The sequence below is a fragment of the Platalea leucorodia genome (assembly GCF_965183815.1).
Source record: "Platalea leucorodia genome assembly, chromosome: W".
NCBI lineage: Eukaryota > Metazoa > Chordata > Aves > Pelecaniformes > Threskiornithidae > Platalea > Platalea leucorodia.
Window position 1 is genome coordinate 1,721,283 of NC_138859.1, and position 18,786 is coordinate 1,740,068.

An 18,786-nucleotide genomic window follows, 5' to 3' on the forward strand; every position below is an offset into this window, starting at 1 on the left:
TGTTCCTGGGGAGAAGAGACCGACCCCCCCGGCTCCAGCCTCCTTTCAGGCCGTTGCAGAGAGCGATGAGGGCTCCCCTCAGCCTCCTCTTCTCCAGGCTGAGCCCCTCCAGCTCCCTCAGCCGCTCCTCGTAAGACTTGTTGGGGGGACAGAGCTGTCATTGTCCCCAGCAGGGACAGCCTGTCCTGCCCAGGGCGAGCCTGAGCGCAGTGAGGGCTGTACGGAGAGGGGCACATGGTGAGGGGCACATAGCAAAGTCCTGGGGTGCGCGGTCAGGGGTTTAGAGCAAGGGGTGCAGGGCAAGGTGCTGAGGTGTGCGGAGAAGGACTGGAGCCCAGGGCGAGGGGTGCAGAGAGAAGGTGCAGGGCGCACAGCGAGGGGCTGGTGCATGGCACGGCGTGGGGTGCGTGGAGAGCAACCAGGACAAACGGTGTGGGACCAGGACGCACGGTGAGGGGCTGGAGGACACGGTGAGGGGCGCATGGCAAGGGGCTGGTGCATACATGGCATGGCGTGGGGTGCGTGGAGAGCAACCAGGACGGATGGTGTGGGACCGGGACGCACGGTGAGGGGCTGGAGGACACGGTGAGGGGCGCACGGCGAGGGGCTGGGAGGCAGGTGGGGCTGCCGGGGGGAGCGGGGCGGGCCGGGGGGTGCTCGGCCGGGGTGGAGGCGGTGCCGCAGCCCGCTCTTCTTCCATTGATCCCCGGAGCGGGGCAGCCCGGGGCCGCCCCACGCCTTTAAAGGCTCCTCCTCCCAGCAGCGACCCGGGGAGCGGCGCCGAGGGGAGCCCGGCCCCGCCGCAGCCCCGCCGGTCCGCCCCGAGGGCTGCTCCGGGCTGCGGCGGCCGCGGGGAGGGAGCGGGGCAGCGCACGTCGGGGGTGCGGGACCCGAGCCCCCCGGCCCAGCCCGGCCGCGATGAGTCCCCTGCCCGCCGGCAACGGCAGCGCCTGGGGGGCGGCAGCGCTGGGCAGCGGCGGCAACTGCAGCGGGGCCGGCAGCCTGAGCCGGCAGTGGGCGGTGGGGGCCGCCCTGAGCCTCACCGTGCTGGTCATCGTGGCCGGCAACTTGCTGGTGATCGTGGCCATCGCCAAGACGCCGCGGCTGCAGACCATGACCAACGTCTTCATCACCTCGCTGGCGTGCGCCGACCTCATCATGGGCTTGCTGGTGGTGCCGCCCGGGGCCACCATCCTGCTGAGCGGCCACTGGCCCTACGGGACGATGGTGTGCGAGCTGTGGACCTCGCTGGACGTGCTGTGCGTCACGGCCAGCATCGAGACGCTGTGCGCCATTGCCGTGGATCGCTACCTCGCCATCACCTCGCCGCTGCAGTACGAGGCGCTGGTCACCAAGGGCAGGGCGCGGGCCGTGGTGTGCCTGGTGTGGGCCATCTCTGCCTTCATCTCCTTCCTGCCCATCATGAACCACTGGTGGCGGGACAGGGCGGACGAGCAGGCGGTGCGCTGCTACAACGACCCGCGCTGCTGCGACTTTGTCACCAACATGACCTACGCCATCATATCCTCCACCATCTCCTTCTACGTGCCCCTGCTTGTCATGATCTTCGTCTATGTCCGCGTCTTCGCTGTGGCCACGCGGCACGTCCAGCTCATCGGCAAGGACAAGGTGAGGTTCCTGCAGGAGCCCCCCAGCCCCAGCTCCAGGAGCGGCCGGCGGAGACGGCCCTCCCGTCTGCTGGCCATCAAGGAGCACAAGGCGCTCAAGACCCTGGGCATCATCATGGGCACCTTCACGCTCTGCTGGCTGCCCTTCTTTGTGGCCAACATCATCAAGGTCTTCTGCCGGCCGCTGGTGCCGGATCAGCTCTTCCTCTTCCTCAACTGGCTGGGCTACGTCAACTCAGCCTTCAACCCCATCATCTACTGCCGCAGCCCCGACTTCAGAAGTGCCTTCCGCAAGCTGCTCTGCTGCCCGCGCCGTGCCGACCGCCGGCTCCACGCCGTCTCGCAGGACCTGCAGCGCTGCCCCTGTGCCTTCAGCCCCCGGGGGGGTCCCTCGGAGGACAGCAAAGCGGCAGCCCCTGGGTGCCCCGGGGAGGACGGCGAGGCTCGGGGCAGCGGCAGCAGCAGCCGTTGTAGCAGCCGGACGGAGGAGACCAGCCTGTCCCAGGGTGGCGGCCACCGGCCACGGCCCCTGGGCGAGTCCCGGCCGCAGGGCACCCAGACCACGCTGTGCTCACAGCTTGACGAGTAGGTACCCGCAGGTGCTCGCTTTTGGGGCTCCGGGGGACCAGCCCTGTGGGGTGCGACCGGGGGGGGCTGTCGATGGCGGGGCCGTGGTCTGACGGCACAGCGCGGAGCCGGAGGGCGGGCAGTGCCCGGGGTGCATGGGAGAGGCGCTGGGGTGCGGGGCTGGGAACCACTGCCCTCTGCCTTTAGGTTGCCCTAAAACCCCGGCCCCTGGGGCAAAACTGGGGTCCCAGCCCAGTCCCACCTTGTCCCTTCCTTGGGAACACCCCAGCCCACCAGGACGGGGTCTGCGATTCCTGGGTAAAGAAAACGCTGGTGGTGAATAGGGAAGCAAATCAGCCCAACACGAACGTGTCCCAAAGCCTGGGACTCCCCCCCTTCTCCCCCGGCTCCCACTTTCTGCTGTTAAAGAAGGAAAACGCGGGGAGACCCTCCACGGTGAGGCAGCCGGGGGGCTGCTGTTGCCAGCCTGGGTTCTGTGGGTCACTTTGTCTTCCGACAGAGTGTTATTCTGGGAAGAAAATTTATTTCATCGCTCTCTGTCCCATGCTGCCATCAGCCCTGTGGTCAGAGATGGGCTTCCCAGAGCCGGCAGCCCTGTGCCGGGGCAGAGGGCTGGCAGGGACGCCTGTGCCATGGCTCTGCCCCGCCAGCCCGCTGCCTCCGCCCTTACACGGGTTTATACCTCCTTCTGCAAATTACAGCGTGTGTTTTTCCCCCCTGAGATTTTTATTAGTATGACAAAATTTGAATTATTCTGATTACTGTGGATTTTACCCAGCTTTCTCTGGTCCGAAACCCCTCCTGACGCCCGAAGGCAGGAGAGGTTCCTGCCAGCACACCCAGGCAGAGCTGCTGTCGGCAGAGATGTGCAGAAAGAGGTGCCAGAAAGTGTTTCCTGAAGTCCCATGTTTTGAGGAAGGATTCACCCATCCTAGGAACACGGGACGGTAAATCATGGGAAAGGTCTGGGCTCTTCACGCACTGTGCTCTGCTCTTTAAGGTTTGCCGGCAGAGAGACGCCAGCGGGTCCTTCCATCTGACTGCGAGCAGCCGAGAGCCGGGAAGAGAGTGAGTGTGCTTCCCCCTCAGCCGGCGCTGCGGCGGGGTTGGGGCGATCATCCCTTGCAGCATCTCCTCTGCCCGCTTTGGCCGCTGCCTTCCCTGGGGGAGCGCAGCCTTTGGCCAGCCCGCAGGCAGCTGCCCGCTTTCGGGGCACGTGAGCCTGGCGTCAGCCCAGCCGTCTGCTGACACCTCCCTGCCTGCCCCGGGATGCTTTAACCCCCATCGGGGCAGCTGTCTCTGCCACGTTGGCTTACAGGCTGCTGGAGCTCCAGACCTTACTTTTTGCCCGGCTCCAGTCCTGGATCCCCCTCCGTGCATGCTGCTCCCCTTTCTCCCGGGGCTTTGGGTCCCTGTCCCTGGCACTATGCAGCTGCGAGGGTTGAGCCCGGTGGGTGATGCTGCATCACGTCCCACCCTCTTCTTGCAGAGCCGGGCATTGCGAAGGGGACGGGGGAGCGGTGCTGCGGGCAATGGCGCTGGAAGGACCCTCCAGTGCAGGCACCGACCCAGAGAGGAGAGGAGCTCTCCCTCAGGAGCGCTTGTGGTCACAGCAGGGCCCGAAGAGCCAGCTCCTCCGTGCTGTTGGTGCTGGAGAGCCGGAGCCAGCTGGGAGAAAGCTCCCGAGCTGCTCGCCAAGAGGGAGCGCAGCCTCAGGGACGTGCTTGTGCTCCTGGTGCAGATGGGAGGCGAGCTCCCACCCCGGGGGTGCTTCCCGGCGCAGCTGGCATCGGGATGCGGTGGGCAGCGGCTCCGCTTTCCCAAAGGACCCCATCGTCCTGGGCTCAGCCAGGTTTTGGACAGCCTGTCAGGGAAGGGAGAAGAGCCTCCTGCAAGCATGAGCCCTTTCCAGGATCTCTGCTCCATCCCTGCCCCAGCCGCTGCATTCCCAGGGCTGGGTGCGATCCGGGGAGCCGCAGCGATACCTTTAGCAAAGGAAAAGCACAGGGGAGCGAGGGGAGCTCCAAGCAGGGGGGACTGGGCAAAAAATGTGAATTATGCTCTTGTTAAATCTCCTCCTGCTTCTCCTTCTCCATTCGGGGCAGATGTCCATGTTTCCGTGCCGTTCAGGGATGGGGGAGTTATTCAGATGAAGCTGGAGGAGCAGCAGCGGGGTCAGACACGGAGAGCGTTGTAGGGGGGTGGTTTTCATCCCGAGGCCCCTGCACGCTGGGCTGGGTACGTGGGGCAGTGGGGTGAGGGCAGGGAGGTGATAAACTCTAGCTTTAAAACCAATTTGTGCTGCCAGCATGGTGGGAAGCGGCGACAGGGCCAGTCCAGCTCCTCCGTGCACACTGCGGTGCGAGCAGAGCTCGGGGTGTGCATACAGACGGGTGCTCGCCTTCCTGGCTGTGCCCACGCCACGCTGCCGCATGGTGACTTTTGGGGATGATGTTGGTTGTAAATATGTCACGGTGACTGTAAAGTTTTTGTCCTGTTTTGTCTCCCCCCACCCTCTGTGTGAAATAAACCTTCGAAACTGTGTGATGCCTTCGAATCTGTGCCGAGCAGAGGGATGTTTCTTCCACATGCCCTTCCCGAGGGGCTGCCCGAGGCTCGGGCGTGCATCCCCAGCCCGGGCTCCCGGGGCTGTGGCTGGCAGGGACTGGCTGACCGGGCAGGCAGGGAAAAGCTGTGCTCTGGGGGTGCCACGGTGCCAGCCCCCAGCCCTGCCACATCTCCCTGCACCCCGAAAGGGCAGCAGCCTGGCAATGCTGGAACCTCCATCCCACCATAAATCAAGAGTTTTTTACCAGTGTGAACATTTGCTTGGGAGAGGCAGAGAGGCCTGGGCTGGGATGATGCCCGGAGCACTGGGGCACGCCACACACCTGCAGCCCCCCGAGCTGTCCTGGCCACCCCGTCCCTCCCCAGGAGCCTGTGCAGAGGTGCCCAGTGCCACCTCCTGGTGCTGGGGAAGTCCCAGCTCCCCCATGGAGCCTGCGGGGTCCGGCTGCAGCCCCAGGGATTGGGGTGCTTGGGGTCTCCCCTGCCAGGATCCTCCCTTGGCGCATTTTGCTGTTAATACCCAGCAAGGATGAAATCACTGAATAAAGAGAAAAATGCAGCTCTCGGTGACTGTTTCCATTTTACAACATCAGATGTCGGTTTGGTGGCTCTGATGGCTCCTGGGGGGTGGTCTCTGATCCCTGCAGCAGACCCCAAGCATGAGCAGGTCCTGTGTGTCCCCCAGCCCTGCCATGGCCTCACCATCCCTGGGGTACCCTCAGTGACCCACTGAGGGGACACAGGCCAACACCAGCCCGGGAGCTGCTCTTTAGCCCCCCAGGAGCCACCGTGTTAATGAAGAACTTCCCAAACCACAGGCAAACCCCTGGGCAGGGGGTGAAGCGGGGCTGTCCCAGGGAACGGGGGGCCCCAGGTCCCTGCATGTCCCACTCCCAGGGCTGGCATCCTTGTCTCCCCTCAAGCTAAAGTTTGCTCAAGTGGAGCCGCTTCTGCCTTCAAGCTTGACTGTTTGCTGTAGGTCCTCCTGGGGGGTGTGCGGTGATGAGGGGTGGTGGGTGCATTGGTGCCAGCTGGGGGGAGCCTCCTGCCCTCCCGAAGCACCTGCGCTGCGTTCCTGAACTGCACCTCCCTCGGGGTCCCCCTTTGCTTTATTAGCAGCAGGTGCCAGGTGTTGGTGTTCCTTCTTTTGGTGCTGTTCCTCTGCCTGGCTGGGTATGGGCTGCTGGGCAGCGTGCGGGGAGGGACGTGTCCTGTGGTCCCCTGGGGCTGCTGCTGGGCAGGGGGCAGCTCCCTCCGACACCCCAGTTCCCGTGCTGGGTTGTGCTGCTGGGTTAAACACCAATGCTGGCAAAGTGCTTGATGCTTGTGTGGCATTTAGAGGCCTCCAAGTGCTCTCTAAATGCTTCCCCAAGGCTTTAGCTGCTCTGGTTAGCCAAAATTGCTCTGGGCTGGGAGGGTGCACCAAGTGTCCTGTGCTACCTTTGCTTACGGTGCTCCCCTGTTGCAGAGGCTGCTCTCCTCTTAGAGCTGGTTTTGTCTGTAAATGCATTTAGCTGGCCTTTCCTGTTCCCAGGGGATGTCAAAGTAGCTAAGTGGTTTTATTCTTCACTTAGCAATGCTATCCTGCCCAAGGAAAGCTGGTCCAACTGCTGTCCTGGTGCAAGCTGCCTGCGTGCTGCTGTCCCAGCTCTGGGCTTTTGGGACTGGAGATTTTGCTCTCAGTGCTCCTAAGTCATGTTTCTTCTGCGTGTTGCTGCTGCAGAGCAGCCAAACGCTGTTTTCTCTGGGGTTTGTTCTCCAGGAGCTGGTTCCTGCTGCCAGTGTTGGATCCGCTGTGGAGGATGAGCAGCTCTCCCTTCTCCAGGTTGCTGTCGGAGGAGAGGCCTGTTGCTGCCCTATGGGGTACGGAGCTGCACGCCCCGGGCTGGCTTGGTGGGACCCAGTGGCAGGAGGGAGTTGGGGGGCAGCGGCTGTGCCCTGCGGGCAGCCGGGGGGTGTGGGCACAGGGTGTGTTTTCCCCCTTTCTCGTGGTGTGGGCACCCAGGAAACCTCCCCTTTGCTTTTGGCTCACCTGAGGCTTGCGCAGGGGGAGCAGCAGATGCGCGCACGGATGATGCTGTGTCCCCGCAGGCTGCCAGCTGAACACGGGCACCCGGAGCTGCGTGGTGAAGGAGGATGATGACTTCTTGGAGCACCTGGTCTTGCTGAGAACGGTGAGATCCGAGGCTTGCCAAAGAGCCCGTCGGAGCGAGCCTGCGCCCCAGCAGCGGGGCCGGCTGACAGCCGGGCTCCCTGCCATGGGGTCTCTGCTTGGCTCTGCAGATCTGCCTGGGGGCCGAGGCCAGGGATGAGCTGCACGTGGTGGCCGTTGATTCCAAAAACACCTATGGAGACCACAAGCCGGTGCCCATTGCGGCGCTGCGGACCTCGGTGCTCCCCATGGTAAGGGCAGCCAAACACCTGGTGTGCAGCCCCTGGCTGCGGGGCGATAATTTCACCCCAAGAGCCTGGTCTCCACCGAGCTGTGGTCAAAGTTCTGGGCAACACTGGGGGCTCCTTCCCAGTCTGGCTGTGTGCATCCGACTGCTTGTGAGCCCCTCCCTGGTGCAGAGGAGCTGCTCGTGCTGCGATGGTGCTGCAGGGATTAATGCGGGCTGCTGCCCACCCGGGCTGGGCTCAGGGGGCTCTGAGCTCCGACTCTTTGCAGATCAGCCTCAAAGGTCTGGAGCTGGTCCCTCCCGTCACCTTCGTGCTCAAGTGTGGAGCTGGACCCGTCTATCTCAGCGGGCAGCACGTCACCCGTGAGTGCACTGGGCTGCAACGGCCAGGGCGAGCGCGTGGGCTGGGGACTGCGCTGGGGATGCTCCTGGGTCCCACGGTGGCTTTAGTGGCAGCTGGTGCCCTCGACAGGGCTGCTTTGCCCCGGGGACGGAGGGACCGCTGGTCTGCGGCGGGGCTTAGGGCTTGTTTGCATTCGTGGGCTCGACACAGTGGTCTGTGCCGGCTCTCCGCTCTGCCTTTGCTGCCACGGGGTGGGATGGTGTCCGTGTTCCCAGTCCCGGCGTGGGGTGGGATTGCTGGCTGTGTTTGCAGCCGGGGGGTTTCGCCTCCCCCTCCCGCTGCAGCCCTGCGTCTCCTCTTCTCAGTGGAAGATGATGCCAAGTACGAAGCCCATGAGGAAGAGCTCTCGGAGGAAGACATAGGTGATGAGGATGATGCTAGAGCATCGTAGAATAGTTGCAGCTCAGAGAACACTTCGCAGCTCTGGGAGTGGAGCTGGCGTGATGGTGGGGACACCCTGCGCTGGGATGATCCTTGAATGGGACAGATCTTTACAGGGGGACTCAAACTGTCTGGGCTTTGGATATCATCCCTTGTCTCCTCTTCCTGCCCTCTCCATTCCTTCCGTGCTCCCAGAAATGCTCTGTTTTCCTCTTTTATTGCAATAACAATGGGAAAGTGCAAATACCCCGGAGCTGGTCTGGACTGTGCTCTGGTGGTCCTGTGCTAGCCTGCTCTCGCCTGCTGTCCTGTCCCTGCTGCTGCCGGCGGCTCCCTGCCTCCTCTCGGGAAAACTCATTCCATGTGTGCGATTACTCTGGTGCTGTGGGTCGTGCTGCTGACCCGTGGGTCTGGGGGGCCGGGGATCCCAGCGAGCAGCCCCTAGGGAGGTGCCAGCTCCCCTGCCTGCTGCCCTGCCTGCCGCCCTGCCCTACCCGCTGCCAGGACAGGGGCTGAGGGGCTCTCCCAGCCCCAGCGTGTCTGGAGGAGGAAGGCTGCACCACCCTCTGCCTTGGGGCTTGCGTATCCACGTAAGCTCAGCCACCCCTTCTAGGGGAGGAGATGATGCTCTGAGGCCGAGGTGCTCGCGTCCCCCCTGCGCAGCCCTGGCACCAATTATCCCGCACGCTCCCTTCTAAGGGTCCTTTTGTCCTGGTAGGAATCGCTCTGATCATCGCCTGCTTGGATCAACAGGACAAAGTTGTGTTGCCGTCTTCATGGCAGTCCAGGAAACACAGCCAAAAGCCACCCAGAACAAGCAGCCACTGAAATAATATAATTAAAACTCCTAATTGAAAAAATTGCCCAAATCTATTATATGCATGATATTAGCTGGCAGCAAGGTTGACTTTAAAGAGGAGCCCTGAATCTGCAGGTGGGGTGGGCTGGGAAGGAAGCACACAAGTCCTTTTTTTTTTATTATTTTTTTTATTTTTTTTATTTTCCCCCACTTATAATAGAAAAAGCCACAGAGATGAGAGCTGATCAGCGCGCGGAGGGAAGATTGCTGTCGTCACGCTGTAATGGTTTGGGAGAGGCTGGAGATGGGCCTGGGTGAAACCAGCTGCCAGCCCTGATGGGCTGCAGCCTGGCAGCGCGTCAGCCCCAGCGTGGGCTGTGCCCGGCCCCAGGCTCGGGGACACAAGGGGACAGGATCGCAGGGTCATCGCACGCAGCCTTCGCCCTGGGAAGGGCTTTCTCGGGCATCATCTCCTGCAAGGCAAGTGTGCGCCCTGAGCCCCGTCCCCGCGCGTGGGTGAGGTGTGCCCTGGGCTGGGGAGCAGAAAGCCACCGCTGCGCACAGCCCCGAGCTCTGGAGGTGAGAGAGGGGGGAGAGGAGGGGAAGAGCAAAGCTATAATGAGCAATTAACTCATCCTGCTTTTCTTTGCCCTTGCCTTGCTCCCAGCGCACAAGACTGTGTGCTGCTTCTGGAGAGAGGATCAGAGCCACAACCGTTGCATTTCTCATTGAAACAAGTGATTCTGGTTGATTTTTTCCCCACTGGGATCAGCTCCAGGACCTGTCTCTGTTCTCCCTTGCACCCTGCTGCTCGGGTTGAAGGTGCCCCTTGGGGGTCAGAGCGTCGTGCGTGAGCCTGGGGGCAATGCAGCCCACCCGCTGCCTGTCCCAGAGGTGCTCTGGAGCTGCTGGGTGCAGGCAGGGGTGCCAGCCACAGAGGAGCAGGAATAAAGGCTGATGAATTCATTGCTCCTAATTCCTCAGGCAGGAATGAAACGTGCTGTTAATTGGAAAGCTTGCTGAATGCTGGCTGCTCGGCGTGATCCCGCAGCTCCATTAAGGCATCTCGCTGAGTGCAGATTAAGCCCTATAAAGAAATCCAGGAAGAAAAGAAACAGAAAGCAGATTAAGGTCAGTGCCAGTGAATTTGCACAGTGGTCTCTTCAACTCCTAGCGCGTGTCAGGGAAGCGCCCAGCAGCAAAGTGCACAAGCAGCTGCCGTGGTGCCGGCTGACTTGCCGGTGCCTTCCCGAGAGCGGTGGGAGTCCCGCCGTGTGCAAGGACTAACTCCTGGGTGCTTGCCAGTGGGTGCACAGGGACAGAGCTGTCACCCAACATGAGCTACTGTAGGACAGCATGCACAGGCCCTGCTGCAAATACAGCATGGAGCCTGGAGAGCCACAGTCTGTGGGCTGGAGCTGGCGTAGCCCCGGCTGCGGGAAGGGTGGGAGCTTGGGGAGATGCTCTGTCCCCCTTCCCGCAGCCCCTGGCAGCGGCACGCTCGCCCCGTCCGGCATCCTGCACAGCAGCATCTCCTGGAGGGCTTTGGCATAACCATGGCAACTGCCAGGTAATTAATAGAAGAGTCTCAATGTCATGGAGACAAAACAGGCACAAACAGAGCGTGTGGGGCTGCACGCCTGCCCAGCCGGCTGGGGAGGGCCCCAGCGCAGGATGCGGCCCCTGGGCGCACTGTGTGCGGCTGGTGCTGTGTCCGCCCAGCCAGCACCAAAACGGGCTCCGTTCCCTCTGGGGCAAGGATGACCCGGCTGCGAGGGAGCCCCGAGCTCCTCGTAGCAGTCATACGCAGGATGGAAGCCAGCCTGCGCCACAAACGCAGGACTGTCAGTGCCTGGGGGCTTAAAGATTTTCTTTGGGGAATAAAGAGTTGGGGTTGTTCACCCTGGAGAAGAGAAGGCTCCGGGGAGACCTTATAGCAGCCTTCCAGCAGCTGAAGGGGGCCTACGAGAAAGCTGGAGAGAGACTTTTTACAAGGGCACACAGTGATAGGACAAGGGGTAATGGCTTTAAACTGAAAGAGGGGAGATTTAGATTAGATCTAAGGAAGAAATTCTTCACTCAGGGTGGTGAGGCACTGGCACAGGTTGCCCAGAGAAGTTATGGATGTCCCATCCCTGGAAGCGTTCAAGGCCGGGTTGGATGGGGCTTTGAGCAACCTGGGCTGGTGGAAGGTGTCCCTGCCTGTGGCAGGGGGTTGGAACTAGGTGGTCCCTTCCAACCCAAACCATTCTATGGTTCTATAACTGAGCAGAGTTTTGGCAGAGAAGGGGGATGCAGAGGGCGATGGGCACAACAGTCCTGGGCTCAGCCATGGGACAGCCCCGAGCGCTCGCAGCATGGCAGCCTGGCAGGGCTGGGAGCCGTTTTGGGATGGCTTTGCTGGGCACCCGGTGCTGTGCAGCTCCAGCTGTGTGCCTGTCCTCCAGATGTTCGCACTCATACCTTAAAGCCTAGGGGAGTTGTGCGAGACCTGTACGCCCCAGGCTTTACCCGTGCAGAAAGGTTTGTGCCTTCCCCTGCTCAGGGGTGGCCCCGCACCTCCACTGGGCAAAAGTCGCAGCCTCTCCTGCCTTTTTGCATGAGCACCTGATTAATAAATGCAGGAATACACATTTTCTGCGTGAGTGGCCAATTATTTGACGCATGAGCACCACATTGGTTCACCCGTGAGTACCCAACTAATTGCATGAGGGGTTAAGTAGTGCAAACCTGAGCACCCGGTGAGCGCACGCGTGAGCACCCTGTTAATATCCTTGGGTGCCCGGTTGGTGCGGGTGCGTGCCCAGCTGGCTCTGGTATGAACCCCCCGTTACTCAGGAGTCCAGCGTTGGGCAGAATGGGCAGGAGGAGGCCTGGGGATGGGGGGAGCATTTCCCCAAATACCTTTTAATTATTTACATTTTCTGATGTCTCAATACCCATACCAAGGATGAGAAGCTTGTCTTAATTGTATAAATTAAAATAAATCAAACTTGCCCCAGCTGAGATTATTTTGCCCTGGTCCCCCTCCTCGTCGGGAGGGCTGGAGGATCCGTCCCCGCTCCAGCAGCAGGGATGGCCACAGCAGGCAGATGGGGTGCGCGGCCAAGCCGGCCGGGGGGTCCGCTCCCCTCTGCAGCCCCCGAGCAGGAGCCTGCCCAGCCCGCAGGAAGGCGGCTGCCTTTAACCGCTGCTGGGCGGCACAACTTAATTCTTTGCTGCAAGTGCTTCATTTGGAAAAGCAGCCCTTGGTTTGGGGACGCGTGCGGGGCTGAGGATGTATCTCAGGAGGGGGCTTCCACATGCGGTAATTTTTTTACAGGGGGATTTTTACCTGCTGATGCTCAGCTGGCAAAATCCCTCCCCGAGCAGAACAAAGAGCGGTGCGGGGCTGGCTGCGGGGGGAGGCGGTTGCACGGCTTTGGATTCAGTGGTAAACGTTTGATAAGAGGGGTTTTATTCTGAAACGTCTCTTCTGTCTCCGAGTGCATCCTTTAAGGTGGGGTGCCTTGCAAACGCGTGGGGTGAAGCAGGCAGGGTGCGTGGAAGCTGATCTAAAAACCCCATTAATGCAAATTCAGACTGTGGAGCTTTTGGGGGGCTGGTGAGATGCGTCACAAAACTGTGGCCGGGTGCAGCTCTCCATTGGGTTCCCCTGGGGACTTCCAAAATCTGCTGGGTGGGTTTCGGTCTTACTAGATCAGGTACGTGAGGGCTTAAGGGGAAAATAACAGCTAGTACAGGGAGAAATAAACAGGGTGGCAAGTCCTGTGCTGGAAAAGAGTGGGAGATAATACATGGAAATAGCCCAGGAAATTAAAGTTGGACTGCAGCGGATGGTGAGATGATTCAGTGGGCAGGAGGGAGGCAGGGGATGTGGGAGCAGCCCACAAGAGAGGGCTGCAGCGGGCAGGTGGTCCCGGGGGTCTGGCAGCAAGCACTGCGTGCCCGGGGTCCCAGGGGTCTGGCAGCGAGCACTGCGTGCCAGGGATGGGAAAGATGCTGCCTGCGCTCCACTGAGGCCGGCGGCAGGCGAGGGGCTCCTGGCAGGACCCAGCTGCCTACGGGAGGCAGCCCGGGTTGGCAGGGACCTGTCTGCCAAGACCGATCTAATTTTTGTCCCTGAATTTCCTCCTTGCCCTCCGTCCCATTGCCTTCACAGCTGATTATATGAAAACGTTGCTTTCGGCAGGACCGTGCCGGGGTCTGTGAAAATACCTTGGCTGAGCCCCCTGAATTGGAGCAGCAATGAAACTCAGGCTGGCTGCTGCCAGAGTTAGCGTTTGGGGAGAGCCTGGTTAATCTCGTTAGGGGGATGGATGAGCAGGGTGCAGGCGCACGAGGCTTCGAGGCAGTGCAAAAGTAGCAGAGCATCTTTATTTGTTTATCCATTAATGTCTTTTGTTATTTCCAGAAACATTAGGAGCTATTTTCTGGCTCAGCTGCCGCTTCCCTTTTCCTCCTGCCAGCAGCTGCCTCTCCGCGCCGGCTGGGCTGGGGCAGAGGCAGGAGTGCTGCAAAAGCTTCGTTTAAAAGGGTGTTGATGAGGCCAGATTTTGGTAAGTCCTTCCCCCGAGCCCATGGTCATCCCTGCTGCTTTTCTCCTTCTCCTCTTCCCCCCTGAGCCATGACTGCTGCTGAGCCTGGGGCTGTCTCTTCCTCCCGACGCCGGGCTGCTCACCGCATCACCCCTTTTCCGAGCCTGATTTTCCATTTCCCTCCCCAGGAGCCTGCAGGACGAAGCCGCTGTCCCAAGGAGCCTCGCTGGGTGCGGGGCAGGATCCTGCACCGCTGCGGGGGAGGACAGCCCCAGCAAAGCTGTGATGAGGAGCAGGATGCACCCCACGGACACCTGAAACCTGCAACCGACAGATTTTGGGGTGCCGAGGCTGGGTGAAACGAGGGGTTTCTCGGGTCTCAGCCACAGCCATGGAGCCCGATGGGGACAGGGACATGACCAACGCCACCATCTACAAGCTCGCCCTGCAGAACGGCTCCAACGCCAGCGCGCAGTTCACCGGGGTGCAGCTCATCCAGTCCTTCAAACCCCTCATCATCCCCTGCTACGCCCTGGTCGTCCTCGTCGGCATCTTCGGCAACTACCTGCTCCTCTACGTCATCTGCAAGACCAAGAAGATGCACAACGTCACCAACTTCTTCATCGGGAACCTGGCTTTCTCCGACATGCTGATGTGCGCCACGTGCGTGCCCTTCACCCTGGCCTACGCTTTCAACCCCCAGGGCTGGGTTTTTGGGAAGTTTTTGTGCTACTTCGTCTTCCTGATGCAGCCCATGACGGTCTACGTCTCCGTCTTCACGCTCACGGCCATCGCGGTTGACAGGTAGGTGCTGGTGGGGCAGGGGGGGTGGGGGTCCAGATGTGTCCTCCCGGTACCTCCGAGGCTACTGCTCGCTCGGCTCAGGGTGTTAGGTGCCGAACACTCAAAATTGGAAAAGGAAAAACCCAGGGGATCTCTGCAGTCTCTCTGCAGCCTTTTCATTAGCATCGGGACTCGGCCTCGGGCGGAGGAAGCGTAGTGAGGGTGTTCGGCTGGCTGCTCTTTTGCATTGGGAAGCAATGTTGTGCAGTTTTGAGCCTGCCTGTATGAAGCCATCTCTACCGAAACCCAGAGCGTCCACGCCCAGCTCTGTGCTCCCGGCCGGCGTGGCTCTCCCAAAAGGGCTGTTGGAGTTTGCACCCAGTTCTTCATACTTTGCTGGATAAATTTGCACCCAAATCACGCTGTGTTCTGGCCCCCGGGTGGAGAGCACTTGTGCCTCCCTGAGTGCACCTGGGCAGGGGCTGACGTGGCGTGGTTTATCAAAACCACGTTTCCACAGAGATCTCTTCTTATAAAAGATGCTGCAACGCCGCGGGGAAGGGTGCAATGCCAGCAGCACCTCCGGCAGCGCCGGGAGCGCCTCTCGCGCCTCTCGCGCTGCTTTGCCTCTGCCCCTGGGGGAGAGCGGGCGGGACCACGATGGGAAGGGCAAAAATAAAAAGGGAAGATTTGAGCGGAACAGCTGAGAAAGCCTGGACTGCTGGCAGAGCCGTGCTCCCCTCGCTGGGGGCTTGAGATGTCCCCAGGAGTGCTGGCGTTGTTCCTTTATTTTTCCACAAAGCCCTTTTTTTGGGCGAAAACGATTTGCTTATGTTTCTCCTGCTAAAAAGGCAGCCCCCAGGTTATGCTGTCCTCAGTGTGTTCGTAAAATGTCATTGGGATTTATCCCAAATGGCTGATTTCAGCCCAAATCCTCCAGCTCCGATGCGGGGCAGCACGTGGCCGCGCCGGGGCTCTGCTGGTCTTCGACTTCAGCGTGAGCCCTCGAGCAAAGCACGCGCCGAAAGGCTGTCGGCGCTTGCCTCTGCACGGGCAACGGGGCTGCGCGTTGCCCTACCAAGCATTGCAATATTCAACGTTGCAATACAAATTGTTGCGATAGCAAACGCCGCGATACCAAGCAGCAGCCAGCACGGGCTGTCGCGGGGGCAGAGCATTTACTATGTGAAGGAGCTGCATAAAATCAAATTACGGTCACTGAAGATACCTTGCTAGGAGCTCACTTAGGGCAAGCCCTTGATTGTAAGATGAGGCAGCGTGGAGAGGAGTGGAAGATGCTCAGGGGAGGAGGAAGTAAAAGAGGAGTTGCTGGCTTTTATTGTTATTCACTCAGTGCTGCCTGTGGTCCTCAAGGCAGGTTCGGAGCCAGGCTACGGGGGGGATGCTCCGTGCCTGGCCCCGCCAGGCTCCCCGCTTCCCGAAACAGCAGAATCGACCTGGTGCTTCCATGGGCCCCATGGCAGGGCAAGGGGACGCCGTTGTCCCCCCTGTCCCCAGCCAGCCCTTTCCCAGCAGCTGCTCCCGCAGCCGGTGGGGCTCTGCCTCCCGCAGCCCCTCGTGCCGGCCCTTCTGCCTTCGCTAAGTGTCCGGGAAGCACCGCAGGGGTGGCCGGGATGGCTGTGGGGGAATGGTCTGGGGCTCAGGCTCCCCAGTTTCTCTCCCTGCAGGTACTACGCCACCGTGCACCCCCTGAAGAAGCGCATCTCGGTCACCAGCTGCATCTCCGTGGTGGGGGGCATATGGCTGCTCTCCTGCGGGCTGGTGGCCCCCGCCATCGCCCACACGTACCACGTGGAGTTTCAGCAGGAGGGCTTCGCCATCTGCGAGGAGTTCTGGATGGAGAAGGAGACGCAGCGCCTGGCCTACGCCTACGGCACCCTGATCGTCACCTACATCTTGCCCCTGTCCGCCGTCTCCCTCTCCTACATCTGCATCTCGGTGAAGCTGAGGAACCGCGTGGTGCCCGGCCACCCCACGCAGAGCCAAGCCGAGTTCGACCGCCTGAGGAAGAGGAAGATCTTCCGCCTCATTGTGCTGGTGGTGGCGGCCTTCGGGGTCTGCTGGCTCCCCATCCACGTCTTCAACATCATCCGGGACATTGACATCAACCTCATCAACAAGCACTACTTCCTCCTCATCCAGCTGCTCTGCCACTGGTTCGCCATGAGCTCCTCCTGCTGCAACCCCTTCCTCTACGCCTGGCTGCACGACCGCTTCCGCGGGGAACTCCGCAAGATGTTCGCCTGCAAGAGGAAGATCATCCCCGCCAAGAACTGCAGGGCTGCCGAAGGCATGCTCTGAGGCTGGGGTCTGGCTCCCCGGACCCTCCACGGCCGTGCGCTTCGTCCCGTGCACAGCAGAGCTCTCCCTGCTGCTGAGGGGTTGGGGACGCCTGTCCTGCCGTGGGACCGGAGGTGAATGGGGTCCTCCTGCCTGCCCAGGGGTTTGCAGCACTCACTGCAGCATCCTTCCCTATGCCTGCCCTGCGTCGGGGTGCTTGGCTTGGCTCCTGATGTGCCCTGATCTCCCTTTGCCCCCAGGACAGCAGCTGGCACGAGCAAAAATGCATTTGCTACAGCTTTTCCCTGCAAAGCCGCCCCAGCCGTCACCGGCTCTGCACCCACGGCCCCGCCAGCCCCAGCAAAACCCATCCTTCCCATGAGGGTCCCTGCACCTCCCCGGGGGGCAGGGGCTGCACCCACACAGGGCTGCCCTCTCCCCTCCTGGCTGCGGGCAGCCCCCCAGGGCAGCACGCGCGGCCCAAGGGCCATCCCCGTCCCCAGGGCTGGCCCCGGGGCTGGCTGCTCCCGGCACGTGCTGCTTGGCAAGTCACCCTGAGATGCTGCGGTCCGACGGGCCACTGTAGCCTCGCGCTGAGGCTGCCGGGCTTCGGAGGAGGTGAGGGGGGGACCAGAGCATCGCCAGCATCGCTGGGTGCAGGGTGGATGCTCCCAGGGAGCAGGGGATGGGATGGGATGGGATGGGATGGGATGGGATGGGATGGGGGACCAAAGCTCCCGGAGGACACAGCGCCTGGCCCGCGGGAGGGGCGGCAGGCTGTGTGCTTCGCTTCGGGACCTCGTGTCATTATTCTAAATTAATGAAGGAAAGGGGCCTGTGGGAGCGCGAGGAAGGGGTGAAAAGCATTTTGCTGGAGTGACGGCTGTAAGTAGCTGCCCGTTTCATTAAATGAATCACGCGGCTCTCATCACATCGGGTGTTGGAAATGGCGTTTCTCCTGCGAGGTTGTTTTCGGAGAAGCGCCTGTACTTTTCCTGCAGCCTCAGAGTGGGCGAGGGGACGGAGCCGGTGCCAGGACAGGTCAGCCGGCTTGGCCCTGCGCCGCCTGCACATACCCCCGTCACCCTACAGCTCCCTGGACTGCACACCCCCACACCTGTACCCCTGGACACGCACCCACCCGTATGCACAGGCACCTGTATACCCCCCCAAACACCCGCACACACCGCCCTGTGCAGACACGCACAGCCCTACATGTGCACAAAAGCGCACGCCCCTGTACACGCACCTGTACGCACACCTGTACACACACACCTGTACATACACACATGCCCATTCACACACCCCTGTACACATACACACACCTGTACACACACACCTGTACACACACTCACACCCATTCATACACCCCTGTACACATACACACAGCTGTACGGACACACACCCCTGTACACATGCCTGTTTGCACACCCCTGTACATATCTGCACACACACCTATACATGCACACACACCCATTCACACCCCCTGTACACACAGACAGCCCTGTACATGCACCCTTGTACACATACCCCCTCGTCTGCACTCCCCTGTACACACCTGCACACCCCTGTACACACCTGTACGCACATCTGTGCGCACCCCTGTACACACCCCCCTGTACACACACATGCCTGTTTGCACACACCTGTACATGCACACACACCCATTCACACACCCCTGTACACACACACAGCCCTGTACACGCACCCCTGTACACACCTGCACACCCCCTGTACACACCTGTACGCACACCTGTGCGCACCCCTGTACACACACCGCTGTCTGCACACCCCTGTACACACCTGCACACCCCCTGTACACACCTCTACGCCCACCTGTGCGCACCCCTGTACACACCCCCCTGTCTGCACACCCCTGTACACACCTGTATGCACACCTGTACACACCTGTACGCACACCTGTGCGCACCCCTGTACACACCCCCCTGTACACACACATGCCTGTTTGCACACACCTGTACATGCACACACACCCATTCACACACCCCTGTACACACACACACCCCCCTGTCTGCACTCCCCTGTACACACCTGCACACCCCCTGTACACACCTGTACGCACACCTGTGCGCACCCCTGTACACACACCGCTGTCTGCACACCCCTGTACACACCTGCACACCCCTGTACACACCTGTATGCACACCTGTACACACCTGTACGCACACCTGTGCGCACCCCTGTACACACACCCCTGTACACACACATGCCTGTTTGCACACACCTGTACATGCACACACACCCATTCACACACCCCTGTACACACACACCCCCCCCCGTCTGCACTCCCCTGTACACACCTGCACACCCCCTGTACACACCTGTACGCACACCTGTGCGCACCCCTGTACACACCCCGTCTGCACACCCCTGTACA

General features: G+C 61.1%; 2 protein-coding genes across 2 annotated transcripts; both read left to right on the top strand.

Annotated features, from left to right (window-relative positions):
- Positions 1-918: 918 nt before the first annotated feature.
- LOC309601584 (beta-4C adrenergic receptor-like) lies at positions 919-7,977 on the top strand (the record flags this gene model as incomplete). Its single annotated transcript, XM_082334685.1, has 6 exons — positions 919-2,213; positions 6,547-6,647; positions 6,876-6,958; positions 7,068-7,187; positions 7,453-7,546; positions 7,892-7,977. 6 exons carry the CDS (start codon positions 919-921, stop codon positions 7,975-7,977), a joined length of 1,779 nt encoding a protein of 592 aa, XP_082190811.1.
- A 5,718-nt stretch (positions 7,978-13,695) lies between these two features.
- On the top strand, positions 13,696-16,409 carry LOC309601481 (prolactin-releasing peptide receptor-like; the record flags this gene model as incomplete). The annotated part of the gene is made up of 2 exons (XM_082334507.1): positions 13,696-14,108; positions 15,776-16,409. 2 exons carry the CDS (start codon positions 13,696-13,698, stop codon positions 16,407-16,409), a joined length of 1,047 nt encoding a protein of 348 aa, XP_082190633.1.
- Positions 16,410-18,786: the final 2,377 nt, after the last annotated feature.